This window comes from Sciurus carolinensis, chromosome 8 (assembly GCF_902686445.1).
Source record: "Sciurus carolinensis chromosome 8, mSciCar1.2, whole genome shotgun sequence".
In the NCBI taxonomy this organism is placed as follows: Eukaryota; Metazoa; Chordata; class Mammalia; order Rodentia; family Sciuridae; genus Sciurus; species Sciurus carolinensis.
The window spans coordinates 132,850,998-132,868,054 of NC_062220.1; the positions used below are offsets into that span (position 1 = coordinate 132,850,998).

Genomic DNA, 17,057 nt, shown 5'->3' on the forward strand with positions numbered 1-17,057 from the left:
CTGAGAACTTGGCCTGTGTATTCATCTTTAGTGTGTGAGTTTATGGCCTCAGGTTTCTTTTTCAACATGGTTCTCCTTAGTAAAGACTGCCCTTTGATGTCATCATCTGGATACGTGTACTGAGCCATAATGGTTGACTCTCTCTGGGAAATGACTGTGGATTACTACATCCCCCACCTTGTCCCGGTTGTAGGGGTAAAGTTTATGAATTACACAGGACCTTTTGAGGGTGATTTTACTCTTCTGTCACCCTGAAATTCTACATTTCAGAGTGAAGTGTTTGTGAAGGGCTTAGTCTTTGATGTACAAGTTGATTGTGGAAAGTTAACTAACTCCTTCATGAAATCATTAATTCTTGGTATTCTAATTTTTGAGTGCAAGGAGGGGCTGTTGTATAGTGATAATTATTCTTGCCTTCATTTGTGATGGTAACAGATAGTCAAGTAAGTTAACCAAAGGTAGGGTGAGGTATTTCCAGCCAGGGTGAGGTCTTGAGGACTTTCCCAGAGCTGGCTGATCTTGGGGGCTGTTGGTGCACATCTCCCAGCCCAGCCTGAGCCTGAGGCCTGCCTCCATAGACTTGAACGCGAGACTCACTGTCCCCTGTGTCTGAGCTTTTTTCTAGTTCTGTAGTCGGTGATGAGAGGCTCAGCTGGACTTTATGCTCTAGCTATGCTTTGCCACATAGTGGCAGTGTGACCTGCCTCAGTCACTTTACCTCTCTGAGTCTGTCTTTTTTTTTTTTAACTTGGAGATGGCAGTATACCTGTCTCAGGTTGGCATGAGAAGTAAAACATGCCTGATGCTGTTCTATGTATCACCTGGCTGTGGTGTGCTCGCAGGGTACATTAGCTGCTGTTATTGCCGTCCTCTTAGCCACCACCCATTTCTGGTCCCATTTACTTTTCCTCAGTTACTGACGTAGCCCTAAATCAGATTGACAATACAGGATTGAGAGCCCTGGGGAACTGGATCCCTGCCCCTCATTCATTTCTCCTCCGTCATCTGGGGGCCTGGAATGCAGGCACCTTGTGAGCCCTTCATGGGTCTCTTGTTCTTGGGTGCCTCCCACCTTTGTCTGTAGTCTCTGGTCTGGAGCTCAGTCTGTAGCGCATGTCACATGTTGGCTTTCTAACATTCCTGAGCACTCTTGGTTGACCAAACTGCCTGATTCTCTCTGACGACCCTGCTTGGGTTCCTAGTGCTCATTTTCTTCATCTTAAAGAGGGCTTAATAACAACAGAGCCCTCTTTGTGGGGATTAAGTCAGTTCATGAGTGTAAAATGCTCAGAGCAGCACTTACTGGGTAATAGCGGACCTTGCCTTTCAGTGCCCTGAGTTTCTGCTCACAGTAATACCACTGAGCATGTGCTGCCTTCTCTTTGCATATCTGCATAACCTACTTACTAATCTACAGGCCATGCTTAGGGTCCTTCAAAATTTCAGAAACGACTCCAGTTAAGGTCTCTTTTCTTTTCTAGTTCCTCATGGTACTTTAACCTTGTGCTTTTCTTTCTTTCTTTTTCTTTTTTTAGGTTTAGGGGATTGAACCCAGGGGCACTCTACCACTGAGCTACATCTCTAGCCCTTTTTTGAGACCAGTCTCTCTAAATTGCTGAGACTGACCTCAAACTTGGGATCTTCCTGACTTAGCCTCCCTGTAGCTGGGATTATAGGTATATGCCATTGGTTTTTCTTTTCTTTTCTTGGAGACAGGGTCTTGCTAAATTGTCCAGGTTGACCTTTAACTTGTGATCCTCATGCCTCAGCTCCTCAGGTAACTGGAACTGTAGGTATGCACCACTGGGCCTGGCTTATAGTGCATTTTGAACTGTTTATTAGGATAAACATAAAGAAAGGTACACAGATTGTAAGCAAGCAGCTTGCTGAATCATTACAAATCATAACATGTTATGTAACCAGCATCCAGAACATGGAGCAGAATAGTTCAGAATTCCCAAACCTCTGCTCCATGGAGAGCACAGAGTATTTTGAAACTACTTGTACTTTTTTTTTTTTTTTTCGATGTTGATAGACCTTTATTTTATTCATTTGTTTATATGTGGTGCTGAGGATCAAACCCAGTACCTCACACATGCCAGGCAAGTGCTCTACCACTGAGCCCCAGCCCCAGCCCCCACTTGTACTTGTTTTGTTTCATTCATTTAGCAAATATCTCCCTAAAGCTTTTCTGTTCCAGACATTTTCCTAGGGTCTGCTTTTTTTGTTTGTTTATTTTGTTTTGTTTTTTCCTCCTGGGGATTTTATCTCATGTGGGGCATGTCAGCATCCAGTGGCCAAGACCCTGCCTGGCAAAATGCCTAGCTGAAGCAGATGCTCACTTTGTCTTTTATTGATCAATTTCTGTGTGATCTTGGGTTTCAGATCTGCCAGAGGGAGCAGTAAAAGGGCTCTGCAAGTTGTTCTGCTTGACTCTGCATCGATACAGGTGAATCCCAACCAGGGGCCCAGTGTCTGGAGCACTTGGTACAGAGAGATGGTATGGGAAAGTGGTTAGACCATACACATCGGAGCCAGACTGCCCGGGTCCACAACTAGCTGCTGGATCCTGGGCAAGTTCTAAACCTCTTTGTGTCTTAGTCTCCTTGTCTACAGACTGGGAATGCTCCGTTATCCACTTATACAGGTGGCGTTAGTTAGTATAAAGGCCCAGAACCATGCCTGCCTTGTCCCAGGTGCTCAGCGTGTGTGCCATCCTTGGTCATACATGTAAAAGCACTCAGACTAACTGGAAGCCCTATACCCTTAATGACTCATTTGCCCTTATCAGCTACTTTTAAAACTCTGGGAGGAGGTGAATTTCTCCAGTTATTTCATAGTCCTGTAGTCTGTCCATCGGAATACAGTGTGATCATGTTTTCTCTGAGAAAGGCCAGTGCTTGGCTCAAGAAGCCCTGTCCTGCCCAAGTCCACACACTCACCTTTCCCCTTCTTTTCTTCTTTAGAGATGCAGCCTCCCGCAGGGCCCTACAGGCAGCCATCCAGCAGTTGGCTGAGGCCCAGCCAGAGGCCACTGCTAAGAACCTCCTGCACTCTCTGCAGTCTTCAGGCATTGGCTCCAAAGCAGGCGTTCCCAGGTAAGTAGTAAAGATGGTGACTCCTTGGGATTTGGTGTATCCTGCTCATTTAGGCTAGGCTGCAGATGAACCTCACTTGTATACCTGGTTCTTAGCCCTTTGCACTTTGAATGGCCCTAGAGTCTGTTTGGAGTCTGCTTAGAGTCAGCCTCGAGTCAGCCTCTGGTGGAGGGAGGAGTGGGGATGGGCAGCTCAGTGGTGAATCACCACTTTCCTGAGGAGCAGGGCTGGGAACCAGTGGAAGCAAGGCACTGGAGGGAAAGCCATCCTTTTGTTTTTAGAGTTGTAAGTGCCAAGAGATGGAACTTTGGCAAATGAGACCTGACTCTTTTTTCCTGAATTGTCATGGATGATTTATGGGGCATGGATTTCTGCCCTGTTTGGTAAAGAGAGGGTCCTATGTACTAGGCAGGGCTGTGGGTTGAATATTTGTCTTTCAGATAGAGGGTTTTTTCCTCTGCACTCACCCTCTCCTCTCCTCCCCTTTGCAGTAAGAGCAGTGGCTCAGCCGCCTTGCTGGCTCTGACCTGGACCTGCCTTTTAGTGCGCATTGTCTTTTCCTCAAAAGCAAAGCGGCAAGGAGACATCTGGAATAAACTGGTAGGTTCCCAGGTCATTGGAGAAGTGAGGGTTAGCTTTCTGCGTGGAGTTAGGGGTATTTTAGTACCTCCTCTGTGCAATGTGCTCTTCCAGGTGTCTGTGACAAAGCACTTTGAATTACCCCTAGACATGTGACTTTGGCAATTGGGCACAAGTGCAGCATAATCACATTCATCAATTCACAATACATTTTTGAACTTTTCTGTGAGGCACAGAGAATACAGTGAATTATGCACAAGAGGAACATCATGCCATCATGGCATGTACGGAAAATGTGACAAGCCAGAAGTGGGAAAGGCAGCCAGAAAGCAAACCTGGAAGTACAATAGTGTAAACCTCTTTTCTTTCCCCCTGGATAATCATTCCTTTCCCTGTGTTTGACTTTCGAAGAAACTGGCTAGTTTGAACTGGCTAGCGGGCTGGAATTCTTGCGCTGCCTTTTGGTCCTTAAATTCTCTCCTCCCTTTCTTTGCTTGTTCTTTTCACATTCTCTACTTTTCGTTCCCATATGTCTACTTACTAGAGATGGCCTAATAGGCAGGTGGGGAGTTTTTTTTTTTTTTTTTGAATGAGTAGCTATGCTCAATATATGTCAGGAGAAATGGTTTATAGTTTAGTGAAAAGGAATCTGAGATCTTGGTATGGATCTGAGTTTTAGCCATGAGATTTGGCCAGGTCACTTAACTTCTGAGCCTGTTTGCTCATCTGCAGAAAGGGAAAAAACAGTACCCACCCACACATCTCTGAGGGTTATTATTGCTGAGTATGGTGGCACATATCTGTAATCCCTGCAACTGAGGAGACTGAGGCAGGAGGATTGCAAGTTCAAGACTAGCCTGAACAACTTAGTGAGACCCTGTCTCAAAATAATGATGGAGAACTTAGCATGTGTGAGGCTCTGGGTTCAGTCACCAGCATTGCAAAAAAAAAAAAAAAGGAGTTACCAAGAGAGGCTCAGTTCAAGGCAAGTGAAATGGCCATAGAAACTGTAGAGTGCTCATCGGGTGGCTGTAAATGACAAAGCACCTCTCCATGAAGCACCTCTCCATGAAGCAGCAAGCAAATTGGATGGATAGATAGCCTCATCCCTGGGAGCTTATCTAGTACCACACCTCTGGGGGCAGCCATGGAGTGTTCTTCAGTGATTAATTAATGATGGATTAAAACTCCGAAATCTCCCAGGTAGTGTACATGCTGTAATTGGTGTGAACTGGGACTCTCTTGAACCCCTTTAGTTGGAGGGTTTCTTTGTCACCAGAAGACATTCTTCTTATAAGGTGGTTCATCCTAGGTGAGCTCATGGCTTACCTCCAGTGAATTTTTATAACCTATATCTAAGGTAAGTCACCCAGCTTGTGGTTTAGTGAGTGGGAGGTCAGCCCTGGAGTGTTGTGGTCTGGAAGGAATGCATCAGGTATTTTGTGGCTGCCTGGTTTTTCTGGGTTTAGAATCTGGGTTTTCCTTCGCTGGTTGCTGATGTTGATTATATATGTTGGGTTTCATTCAGTTGCTCAAGTATGTCTAGGGCCTCTCATGTGCTGGTGTTGCTGTCAAAGCGAGCGCTAGCTAATGTGTGAACAAGAAGGCAGAGGAGCATCTTGCTTCCATGGAGATTACACTTTTTTTTTTTTTTTTTAATATTTTTAGTTATAGATGGACACAATACCTTTATTTATTTTGTTATGTGATGCTAAGGATGGAACCCAGTGCCTCACATGTGCTAGGCAAGCACTCTGCCACTGAGCTACACTCAGCCCTAGAGCTTACACTCTTGTGGAGAAGGTAGACAATGCATAAGTCCACAAGTAAACTGTAGAACATAATGAGTGCTGAGCAAAGCAGGGTGAGGGAATAGAGGGGTGGAAGGTGGTGGAAGGTGTCATTTGAGCAAGGACCTGAAGGATATGGGAGGATTAGCCATACCCAGATCAAGGGTTAGAACATTCCAGGGAGAGGGAACAGCAATGTAGTTCTTTTTTTTTTTTTTTAAGATGTTGATGGACATTTTGTTTATTTGTTTATATGTGGTGCTGAGAATCAAACCCAATGCCTCACATGCTGGGCGAGTGCTCTACCACTGAGCCACAACCCCAGCCCATCAGTATAGTTCTGAATGTGATATCAGCAAGCTTAAAAAAATTTTATTACTAAAAGAAAAAGTTCAAAATCCAACAGGTGTAGAAGGATATATTGGTTGCCTTCCCACCCCTGTCCCTAGCTATCTTGGTTCCTTCCCTTACTAGTTTTTGTTAATATAGGTATGTTCTCTGTACATGTGACCAAACACTCTTAAATAAAATGGTAACATACTGTACTTACTTTTCTTCTTTCACTTTTTTTAGTCTTAGAATTTGTCCCAGGGCAGCATATAGTTTGTCATTATATAATGTATATACCTGGTCCTCTGTTGATAACTATTTATGTTGTTTATGATCTTTTATTGTTAGAGACAATGCTGCAGTGAATAACTTGTGTGTGTGTCATTTTGTACATGGGCAAATGAAATTCAACACCTTTGATTTTGCAAGTGTATCCCTTTTCTCAGGATGGCAAATCTCACTGCTTTCCAGTGACCTTGGGTGTCTTATGGCACATAAAGTCTGAGATTTTTTAGTTGAGTACCTCTGAGTACCCTCTGGGTTGAATAGTGAGTGCTGTGTCATCTAGAATTAACTGTTTTGAGCTTTACTTTTGTATCCATAGTTGTTAGCATGGTGCCTGCCATTTGGTCATTGTATAGCAGGCATTTGTGAACTTAATGAAAGAAAGGGCAGATAAGTATATGAAACAGGCCCCTGTTCTTTTCCTGCATAGCACCTGTCTCGCTGAAATTATGTATTCACTTGTGTCTTTATTCATTTAATATCTTTCTCTTCCTCTGTTCTGTTGTGTTCCCTGTGTGTCTTCATTGTCTGACTCAGAGTAGGCACTTACAATATTTATTAAATAAATGCTAGCATAATTAAAGGACAGGACTAAGAGTGGGGGGAGGGGAAGAGAATCAGGCTGGAGTTGAATGGAAGAGTAAAGATGAAACCAGGATCTGAAGGGCCTGATGAAGGTCTTCAGCAGGCTGTGAGGGCTACAGGACCCCCACTTCCTTGTCACATCCTGACCCATGTCTTTCCCTGCCCTGGCAGGTGGAGGTTCAGTGTCTGCTCCTGCTGGAGGTGCTGGGTGGCTCTCACAAGCATGCTGTGGATGGTGCGGTGAAGAAACTCACCAAGCTATGGAAAGAGGTGACAGGGCTGGCAGGAGGTGGCTGGCAATGCTTCTTCCATGTCCTTGCTGCCATTTGAGACATCTGACTTCCGCTTTCCTCTTCAGAACCCTGGGCTGGTGGAACAGTACTTGTCAGCCATTCTTAGCCTAGAACCCAACCAGAACTATGCTGGCATGCTGGGGCTGCTAGTGCAGTTCTGCACAAGCCACAAGGAGATGGATGTGGTCAATCGGCACAAGGTAAGTGCCAGGAACAGTGACAATGGGTCTGGTTTTGCCTTTGTGGCCTGAGCTGCTGGTCTCATCTCAAATTGTTGGTTTTCACACATGAGACCTCAGCCTTTTGCCATGATAATGAACTTCAGAGAATTGGATAGTTTTCCCTGCAGTCTGGCTTGTGGTGAATCCTGGTGTAATTATTAGAATGATGGTTTGCTTGTTCGTGCAGGCATTTATTCCTCTCCATTGAGCCGTGGCCATGTGCCAGCACTGCCAGGTGCTGGGAATGCAGCAGGGAGTAAGGGAGCTATAATTCCTGCAGAACTGAATCTGAAAAGGATGGTCATCTAGTTAATTATTACTGTGACAGGTGCTACCAAGGAAAGTGTGAGAAGCTGTGGATAGCATCAGGGGAACCTGACTTGGGCCTTGGGTCAGGGAACACATCTCTGATGAAGGAACTTTGAGGGTGGAAGAGAAGTTAGCAGGTGAAGAGGTGAGGAAGAGCTGAGAAGCCAGCTGGTGGGAGGAGCATGGAGGCCGATGCAGTTGGGAGTGGCAGGTGTGGGTGAAAGATGCAAGGTGCAGCTCCTGGGAGCAGGCAGGGCCTTACAAACTATGCCACAGTCTTCGGACTTTATCCAAAGAGCCATGGAAAACCTTGGAGGGCTTCCAGATGGATTAGCATGATCAGTGTACTTACCCCTGAGATTTTGGGGTATTGGCTTGTGTTCTTTGGGGGCTCCCCCAAGAGAGACCTTGTAGGCCAGACACTTTAGAGGACCAGGGTCCATCCAGATTCTTATGTCCTCTAGAGTGCCCTGCTGGATTTCTACGTGAAGAACATTCTGATGAGCAAAGTAAAGCCTCCAAAGTACCTGTTGGTGAGTGGGTGGTGCGCCTTCCTTGCCTAGACAAACCTCAAGTCCTATTTTAAATTCTAGGACACACCACTGCCCTTTATTCCCTGTCTATTCCATGAGAACTTGGTGCTTGACTCCTTTTTCTTTGTAGGATAACTGTGCCCCTTTGCTCCGATACATGTCTCACTCAGAATTTAAGGATCTGATTCTGCCCACCATACAGAAGTCCTTACTGAGGAGTCCAGAGAATGTTATTGAAAGTAGGTGCCTGCCGAACAGGTTGATGGGAGGATTGAGTTGCTGCATCAGCTCTACTCCTGATGATTGGCAGCAGGAGGCATGTGCGAGTTGGGAGTGGGAGATGTATTCACTGTTACCTCTTCGAGACCTTGGAAGAGAGATCAGTGATCCTCTACAAAATATGCTGAAAGTCATGGGCTTTCTTGTTAAAAGAACACACAAAAGTATATCCACTTAGAATGCTGCATATGATTTTAGTGATTTAAGATCATTCAGGTTGGGGCTGGGATTGTGGCTCAGTGGTGGAGCACTTGGCTAGCATGTGTGAGGCACTGGGTTTGGTTCTCAGCATCATATATAAATAAATGAATAAAATAAAGGTCTGTCAACATCTAAAAAAAGATCAGGTTAAGAACCTCTTCTGGGGCTGGGGATATAGCTCAGTCAGTAAAGTGCTTGCCTTTCAAGCACAAGGCCATGGGTTTGATTCCCAGCACCAAAACAAACAAACAAACAAACAAAACAACAACAACAACAAAAAAACATAAAAGAACCTCTTCTCCAGACAGTGTAGACTTAGTGTAAAGGTGACACTTGAAAAAAATTAAGTATGAGGGTTGAGTCTCTCCCTGTTTGTCTTGGTAACAGGATTGGTAGAATGTTGGAGGGGTGATTGGGATGGGGTAGTACATAACTTTTCAGCAGAGCTTTGATTCAAGGTTGTGACCACTCTTTCACCCCTGTAGAGATGAAGGTGGTCATGTTTACATGTGACTAGAAAGCAGACCTGGTGGCATTTGCTGGAGAGTAGAGAGTAGAGCACAGTCCTTGATCCTTCAGACTGACCTGAGAATGTTTTCTGTTCCCTTAGCCATCTCCAGTCTCCTGGCATCAGTGACACTTGACCTCAGCCAGTATGCCCTGGACATTGTGAAAGGCCTGGCTAGTGAGTAGCCTGACCCCTCGCAGGCCCCTCAATGTGCCCCTCAAATCTAAGGATTTTGGTTGTATTTGTTACATTTCTTGTTGGAAAGGGAGTAGGGGACAGCTCACGTTAGAAATAAGACGTCAACCACCTACATAAGTAGGGTTTCTTTCTCAAGATAATGAGTGAAGAGGGGGAGCCTGGGAAAAACAGACTGAAGTATGGATGTTCAGCTGCCTGCAGCCCTTCAGCAATGGCTCTGTGTGTCTAGATCAACTGAAATCCAACAGTCCCCGTCTGATGGACGAAGCTGTGTTGGCACTACGCAACCTGGCCCGCCAATGCAGCGACTCCTCAGCCATGGAGGCCCTGACCAGGCACCTGTTTGCAATTCTTGGAGGTGAGCAGGCCCTCTTGGCCCTGGGAATGCCTGAAGTATGACCCCAGCATTCCCTGGGACCCCAGATCTGGTGGGGACTTGGTTCTGAGTCTGCTTGTGGCAGGACCATGTGGCCATGGGGATGCTGGACTGTGTATGTGTGACCTGAACAGAAGCACACTCAAGGTGGTGTAGTTGGGGTGATCTCAGTGTTTTTGTTTTTAAGTATATATTCTTCTATAGGTATTGCAGAAAACACTAAAGGAAATACACCAAGATATTAATAATGGGACTGGGGAGATAGCCCAGTCGGTAGAGTGCTTGCGTTGCAAGCTCAAATCCCTGGGTTCGATCCCCAGCACCCAAAAAAAAAAAAAAAAGATATTAATAATGTCTTTGGGTAGTGGGAATGTGAGTAATTTAATAAATATTTTCCTTTTTGTTTCTCAAATTGTTTTCTAAGAAAAGTACTTTTTTAGTCCAAAGCTATTAAATGTTATTTTAAACCCAGTTTCACACCAGAAGGGCTCGTTCTGGAGTCTATAATGTATGATGGTCACCTCATGACTGCATTGGTCAACCCCTGGGGATATGTGGTTGATGTGAACTTGAACCGTTGCTTTTCTCCTCTCAGGCTCAGAAGGAAAGCTGACTATTGTAGCCCAGAAGATCAGCGTCCTCTCAGGTACAGGGCTTCTTGAGTCCAGGCCCTCGAAGTGTGGTGCAGTACTGGGTAAAGTTTAGCATATCCTTCAGGCGAGGCAAATCCCTCTTTGGATCCTGACATCTCTGGCTGTCCTGACGGGGCCAGCTTACCTCCCAAGATTGCTGCCTGGCCAGAGGCTTGTCTGCTATAAAACTCAACACTGTGAATTGAGGGAGGGTCAGTAATAGAGAAGAGGCGTGGCTTCTGCGGAACCCAGTGGCAGTGGCAGGAAGACTTGCCTGCTAGGGTTTTTGCAGATAGAGGACTGAGCAGGGACTCTTCCTTTCAGGGATTGGAAGTGTCAGTCATCATGTGGTATCTGGGCCTTTCGGTCAAGTTCTGAATGGGACCGTGGCTGAGCTGTTCATCCCGTTCCTCCAGCAGGAAGGTAATCCTGTGCAGCACGGGGAGCATGGAGTCCTGACCCCTTCTCAGCTATACTTTTTCACATTGAAGCCTTCCATAACCTTCTTCTGAAGGCACACCTCCCTTGGTTAGCAGGACTGGGAATAGTCTGAAATGCCTCTGCTTCCTCCCCTTGGTATTTGCTTGCTTGCTTTCTTGTGCTGCTTGCAGTGATTTGATGTGGTTATATCACACTAATGGGGAATTTGCTTCTTTCTCTAGTTCATGAAGGTACTTTGGTACATGCTGTCTCTGTCCTGGCTCTCTGGTGCAACCGGTTCACTACGGAAGTACCCAAGAAACTCACTGACTGGTTCAAGAAAGCTTTCAGCCTTAAAACTTCCACCTCTGCAGTGAGGCATGCCTACCTGCAGTGTATGTTGGCCTCCTTCCGAGGTAAGATGCTGCCCATAGTCAAGGCCTCTTGCATGGAGGTGACTGAATCTTCAGAGCATTATCACCATCCCAAGCTGATGGTTCAGCTTATTTTGCATCATTTCCTCCTGAACCTTTTGGTCATCTCTAAATCCAGAATCAGAGCCCAGTCTTCACATTTCCTGGTTCCTCCCCTTATCAGACTTTCAAGTTCAAAGCTTTATTCTGAGAGGACCCATACTCAGAACCTGTCATGGCAACATCTGAGATCATGGACAAATGATTATAAGACTGATTTAAAAGGTTCATTTTCAAGTAAACTTTACTCTGGATCTGTTAAAAATGACCACAGCTCACCCTTCAGTACTGTCATGGGCATCCACTTCTGTCCAAGCAGATCTAGGAGAAAGTTGTGAAGGAGTTTGATCCACAAGCTAACAAACTCTAATGATGACTTGTGTCTCTGAGATAGCCTTATATTTTTTAAATTAATTTTTTATCTTTTGGTGGTAGGGGTGCTGTACCACTGAACTACATCCTCAGCTCTTTTTATTTTTTATTTTGAGAAAGGGTCTCATTAAATTGCTGAGGCTGGGCTTGAACTTGTGGTCCTTCTGCCTCAGCCTCCCTGTTGGAATTATAGGTGTGTACCACAGCACCCAACATAGGCTCATGTTTCTTTTAAATGATAATGTTTATTTTAAATTTATAATGAATTGTATTTAAAGAAACATCTAAGCAATTCCAGAGCCTCCCCTAGCGAGAGCATACTTTATGTGAAATGTGTCTTGTCTGATGAACTTTGTATCCACACATCTCTTAATGATTAAAGAAGAAGAATGTGACAGAAGAGATATTTGCACTTAGTTGAGAGCAGTGAATCTTTTCCTGAAACACATCTCTAAACTCAGTCATAAATCATCATCTGCAGTGGTTTATGAGGTTTATGCAAAGCCACAGATAAGTGCTGATTGAAGTCATAGACTCCCGTGGATGGCAGTATATTTAATACATTGTCAGCTACCTTAGAGATATTGTGAACTCGTATCCTTATTTAAAAACACTTTGCATATTTAGGTATCAGTTGCATTTTTGCTGTATTGATCAACCTTGATTTTAGGTTGACTTGTAGATGGCAGAGACTTTAACCTTGTCTCTTTAGCTCGAATTAGTTCTGCAAGTAAACGTAGGACTGGGGATATAGCTTAGTGGTTGAGCACTTGCCTAGCATGCGAGAGGTCCTGGGTTTAATCCTCAGCCTACAAATAAATAAACAATATAAATCATTAGAATAATCATTTTTTGGATTCATATGCATGATATTATTATAATAGTCATACCATGATATGTTCTGATGTACCCAGCTAGTACATCATAAAAACATGAATTTAACTATAGTTCAAATTGACTTTTAAAAAAATGTGTTTATAGATCAGCAGATTAATTCTAGTTTTTCTAGTTTTGGGATTTGGATCCAGAGGTCATTTGGTATAGGGGAAGAGCACCAGACAAGAATTGATAGACTTGAAGTTAGTGGTGGTTCTGTGTCAACCAGTTGTATGACTTTGGCCAATTCACTTAACCTGTTTTCAAATCCATCAGATAGCTGGATAGTTGGATCAATAAGGATCCTTCTTCCTCTAATTTTATGGTTGTAAGTTTGAAATGAGCTCAGATTCAAACTCCAGTTGTTTGCGATATTGGTTTTTGTTTTTTTTTTTGGCAGTATTGGTCCAGTTCTTTGAGATATTTGACAAATTTCCCCCCTCTGCTCCCCCAGTGCTAGGGATTGAACCCAGGGTTGATTTTACTACTGAACTATATCCCTGGCCCTTTTTATATTTTATTTTGAGATAGTGTCTTGCTAAATTGCTAAGGCTGGCCTTGAACTTGCAATACTCCTATATCAGCCTCCTGAGTTGCTGGTATTTCAGGTGTGTACCACCATGCCCGGCTAGATATTTGACAAACTGATTGAAGGGTTTTAGTCATCAGTCCTACACCTGGGTGGATAACTCCTTTTTCAAGTGATCTTGTCAGCCCCGAAGGTCAGGATGTTCCTTAAAGTGCATGTCCTCTCTTCACAGGTGACACATTGTTGCAGGCCCTGGACTTACTGCCCCTGCTCATCCAGACAGTGGAGAAGGCAGCCTCCCAGAGCACTCAGGTTCTGACAGTTGCTGAAGGTGCTGCCGCAGCCTTGTTACTATCAAAGCTTTCAGTGGCTGACTCACAGGCTGGTAAGGGTCCAGAGATGTCCGACTCTTTCAGAGTCCTTGGAACGAGTGCCTTGATGTTTAGGATCAGCTCATCAGTTGATCAGCTGCAGGGCTGCTTGCCGTGTGCAGGGATGAGCCTCAGGGTTGCACTGAGCAATGGGAATGCAGGCCAGGGGACTCTGTCACTGTTCTGCTTCACTCTGGGACGTGGGTTTGTAGACGATGCCCAGAATGACCTGCTTAGTATTGGTCTTACCTTCTTTTATATTCATTGGGTACAAAATTCTTAAACTATGGAAGTGAAAAGTTTCCCTGTAGCCTTTCTTCCAGCCACTGTTTCTCCCTTTGGACAGCATTACCAGTTTTGTGTCCAGATAGGGTCAATGTGTAATGAAACATGCTGACTTACGATATACACCACATTATATACAGAGCATATCTTCTAAATAATTCCAAATCAGAAGAACAAAAAGAGTATTCTCATTCTTTTTTTGTGGCTTCCTAGTTTTCCATGCTTACTTTTTTTTTTTTTTTTTTTTTCCCAGTACTAGGGATTGAACCCAGGGCTTCATTCATACTAGGCAGGTACTTTTCCACTGAACTACCTCCCAGCCTGTATTCCATGCTTTCTGTAGTCCACCTCTATGTTAGTTTTCCATTCCTGTGACAAAATACCTGAGAAAATCAGCTTAAAGGAGGGAAGATTTATTATGGCTTACAATTTTGGAGGTTTTAGTCCATGGTTGGTTGACCTGTTGCTTTTGGGCCTGTGGTGAGGCAGTTAACATTATGGTGGGGAGCAAAGCTCATGTGTAGAGCAAAGCTGCTTACCTCAAAGTAGCCAGGAAGCAAAGAAGGGATAGAGGAGGGCCAGGGTCCCAATATCTCCTTAAAGGGCATGCCCCCAATTACCTAACTGACTTCCACTGTGTCTCACCTCCTAAAGGTTCCATCATCTCCCAGTAGCACCACAGGCTGGGGACCTGGCCTCTAACTAACACATGAGCATTTGAGAAACACTCCAGATCCAAACTGTAGCAACCTGCCATTCTGTATGCACATACCAGAACTTGTTCCTGTGCTGAGAAATGGAGTTCAACTCTCTTCATGTATTATTATTGTGTGCCCACTGTGTGTACCAAGGCTCTGGGCTACCTGGAGGATGCAAAGATGAACATGACCTCGCTTCTGCAAATTTCAGGGTGCTTAACTGTATAACAGGAGCAGGAAGATGTAAAAATACCTCTGTAGTTTAACTCAATATGTAGCATTATAGCAATTTTGAAGGAGAGATTGCTTTTAATTTAGGAGGTGGATGTTTGGAAATCCTTCAGAAAAAGGAAGCATTTGAACTAGAGCCCTGACGGCTTGGAGTGATTTCACTCAAGAGGGAATGGCCATGTGTAAGTCAAAACAACCCCGGTCAAGGAAGGGCAGGGAAAGCCACAACATGTGAAACACAAGTATTCCAGCTTGGTGCCTGAGTAGGTGGAATTCCAGACAGGAAACAGCTAGCCCTGGCTTCCATGGGCAGCAGAGAACCACTGAAGTCCATCATACAGGAAGCAATGCCAGAAGGACTGAGGTTAGTTCTCAGAACAGTAGAGCCTAGGAATGATTCACTCCAGTTAGGGTCCTTCACAGAGCCTCCCCAGCAGCTTCAGAATGGAAGAGCCCAGTCCTGGGGAATATGGTGCATTGCGTTATGGGGTGACTGTTGGTTTTTTATAGAGGCCAAACTGAGCAGTTTTTGGCAGCTGGTTGTGGATGAGAAGAAGCAGATTTTCACATCTGAGAAATTCCTGCTCATGGCTTCTGAGGATGGTGAGTTTACTTGGAGCCAGATCTCTTAGTGGGTCTTCAGAGAGGATACTTCCCTGACCACTTGTTTGACCAGTCAGCTCTGCAAAAACCTTAGATTAGAGCAATATGGTCAACAGCTTTGACTGTGGTTGAATTCCGAGTTCATTCCTGTAGGGAGTGTCAGCCTTGGAAAGTAGGGGGACTTTGGTGAATTGTGGAGAAATAGCAGCAATGCTTGTGGAACTGGGATATTAACTGTAATTATAGCTGATTGGGTAATTGGTGCTGTCTCAAGTTATGTTAAAAGGAGCTGAGAAGCTCTGGTGGAGGGTGCAGACTGTACTCCCCCACCAGGAGACACAGAAACTACTGGTTTCTATCCTTGCAGGAAAGGAACAGTTGATCTCTAAATGTATGTGTAAAATTCTAGGTCGCCTTAGAGGAGTCTACCACTAATTAGTGATTTGAAAAATCTTTTGACTCACAAATCACAACAACCTATTAATGAGCTACAACTATTAGTCACTTTCTGGCTTTAAAAAAATTTTAGTTTGTTTTTGATTAGACAGTATATTCATATAATTCAAAAATAAAAGACAGAATAAGAAGTCTGCACTGAAAATTATACCCCTGCTTAGATCTTTTGTCTACTCACTTCTTCTGGCCATAGATAACCAATGTTATCAGTTGCTTTTGTGTCCTTGGTATTTTGTAAATACAGAAGTGAATAACTCTGTATACTAGTTCTCTATTTCTTTTACATAAATGCTAGTCTGCCTGCTGTATACACTGTGCATCCTAGGCTTGGAAATTAGTCCATGTCCAGTGTATAATCAGCATTCTCATTCTTTTTTAGAACTGCATAGTGAATTTATTTATGGTACCAGGAATTGAACCCAGAGGTGCTTAACCAGTGAACAACATCCCCAGCCTTTTTCACATTTTATTTATTTATTTATTTATTTATTTATTTATTTATTTATTTATTTATTTATTTTTGGTGCTGGGGATTGAACCCAGGGCCTTGTGCTTGCAAAGTCACATTTTATTTAGAGATAGAGTTTCAACTGAATTGCTTAGTTGCTTGCTAAGTTGCTGAGACTTTTTTTTGAGGTACTGGAGATTGAACTCAGGGGCACTTGACCACTGAGCCACATCCCCATCCCTATTTAGTTTTTTATTTAGAGACAGGATCTCACTGAGTTGCTTAGCACTTTACTTTTGCTGAGGCTGACTTTGAACTGGCGGTCCTCCTGCCTCAGCCTCCTGAGCCACTGGGATTACAGGCATGTGCCACTATGCCCAACCTGAGGCCAGTTTTGAATTTGCAATCCTCTTGCCTCAGCATCCTGAGTTGCTGGGATTACAGGTGTGTACCACTGCACTCATCTAGTAATTTTGAGTTACTGAAAAAAGTGTATTTTCCATATTCCAAAATGCAAATGGAATTTCCATATTCCATAACAAGCAAATGGAAGGAAATAAAAATGAGCTATAATTTTACATCCAGTGATAATCACATTTACATTTTGGTGTTAATTTTCCAGTTCTTTTTGAATGCATATATGCGTACATGTATACACATGCCTATTTTAAAAACTATTTCTTCTGTTTCAGCCCTGTGTACTGTGTTGCATTTGACAGAAAGACTTTTCCTTGATCACCCACATAGACTCACCGGCAACAAAGTTCAGTACGTGAGGCTTACTTACCTTGTCCCATGGGCCAAACAAGACAAACCTTGGCAGGAGTCTGACAAGTGGGGTGTGTGAGAGGGTTGGCTATAGAAAACCCTGCCCCCTAGCCTTCCTCAGAACCATCTGCCCCTTTGCTTGCAGGCAGTACCACCGGGCCCTGGTGGCGGTACTCCTGAGCCGCACCTGGCACGTCCGCAGGCAGGCTCAGCAGACAGTTCGGAAGCTGCTGTCCTCTCTTGGGGGCTTTAAGCTGGCCTACGGACTCCTGGAGGAGCTGAAGGCTGTCCTTAGTTCTCATAAGGTGAG

General features: G+C 44.2%; 1 protein-coding gene across 1 annotated transcript in view; it reads left to right on the plus strand.

Moving 5' to 3' along the window:
* The window catches only part of Gcn1 (GCN1 activator of EIF2AK4), a 60,588-nt gene that overhangs the window by 6,271 nt on the left and 37,260 nt on the right, over window positions 1–17,057 (plus strand). Inside the window, exons 3-18 of the mRNA XM_047561413.1 lie at window positions 2,386–2,449; window positions 2,967–3,098; window positions 3,590–3,698; window positions 6,839–6,937; window positions 7,026–7,160; window positions 7,955–8,023; window positions 8,154–8,262; window positions 9,114–9,188; window positions 9,439–9,567; window positions 10,181–10,231; window positions 10,542–10,640; window positions 10,880–11,053; window positions 13,120–13,272; window positions 14,983–15,075; window positions 16,672–16,747; window positions 16,893–17,052. Of these exons, the coding sequence (XP_047417369.1) occupies window positions 2,386–2,449; window positions 2,967–3,098; window positions 3,590–3,698; window positions 6,839–6,937; window positions 7,026–7,160; window positions 7,955–8,023; window positions 8,154–8,262; window positions 9,114–9,188; window positions 9,439–9,567; window positions 10,181–10,231; window positions 10,542–10,640; window positions 10,880–11,053; window positions 13,120–13,272; window positions 14,983–15,075; window positions 16,672–16,747; window positions 16,893–17,052 (1,727 nt within the window). The remainder of the gene's footprint in view (window positions 1–2,385; window positions 2,450–2,966; window positions 3,099–3,589; window positions 3,699–6,838; window positions 6,938–7,025; window positions 7,161–7,954; window positions 8,024–8,153; window positions 8,263–9,113; window positions 9,189–9,438; window positions 9,568–10,180; window positions 10,232–10,541; window positions 10,641–10,879; window positions 11,054–13,119; window positions 13,273–14,982; window positions 15,076–16,671; window positions 16,748–16,892; window positions 17,053–17,057) is intronic.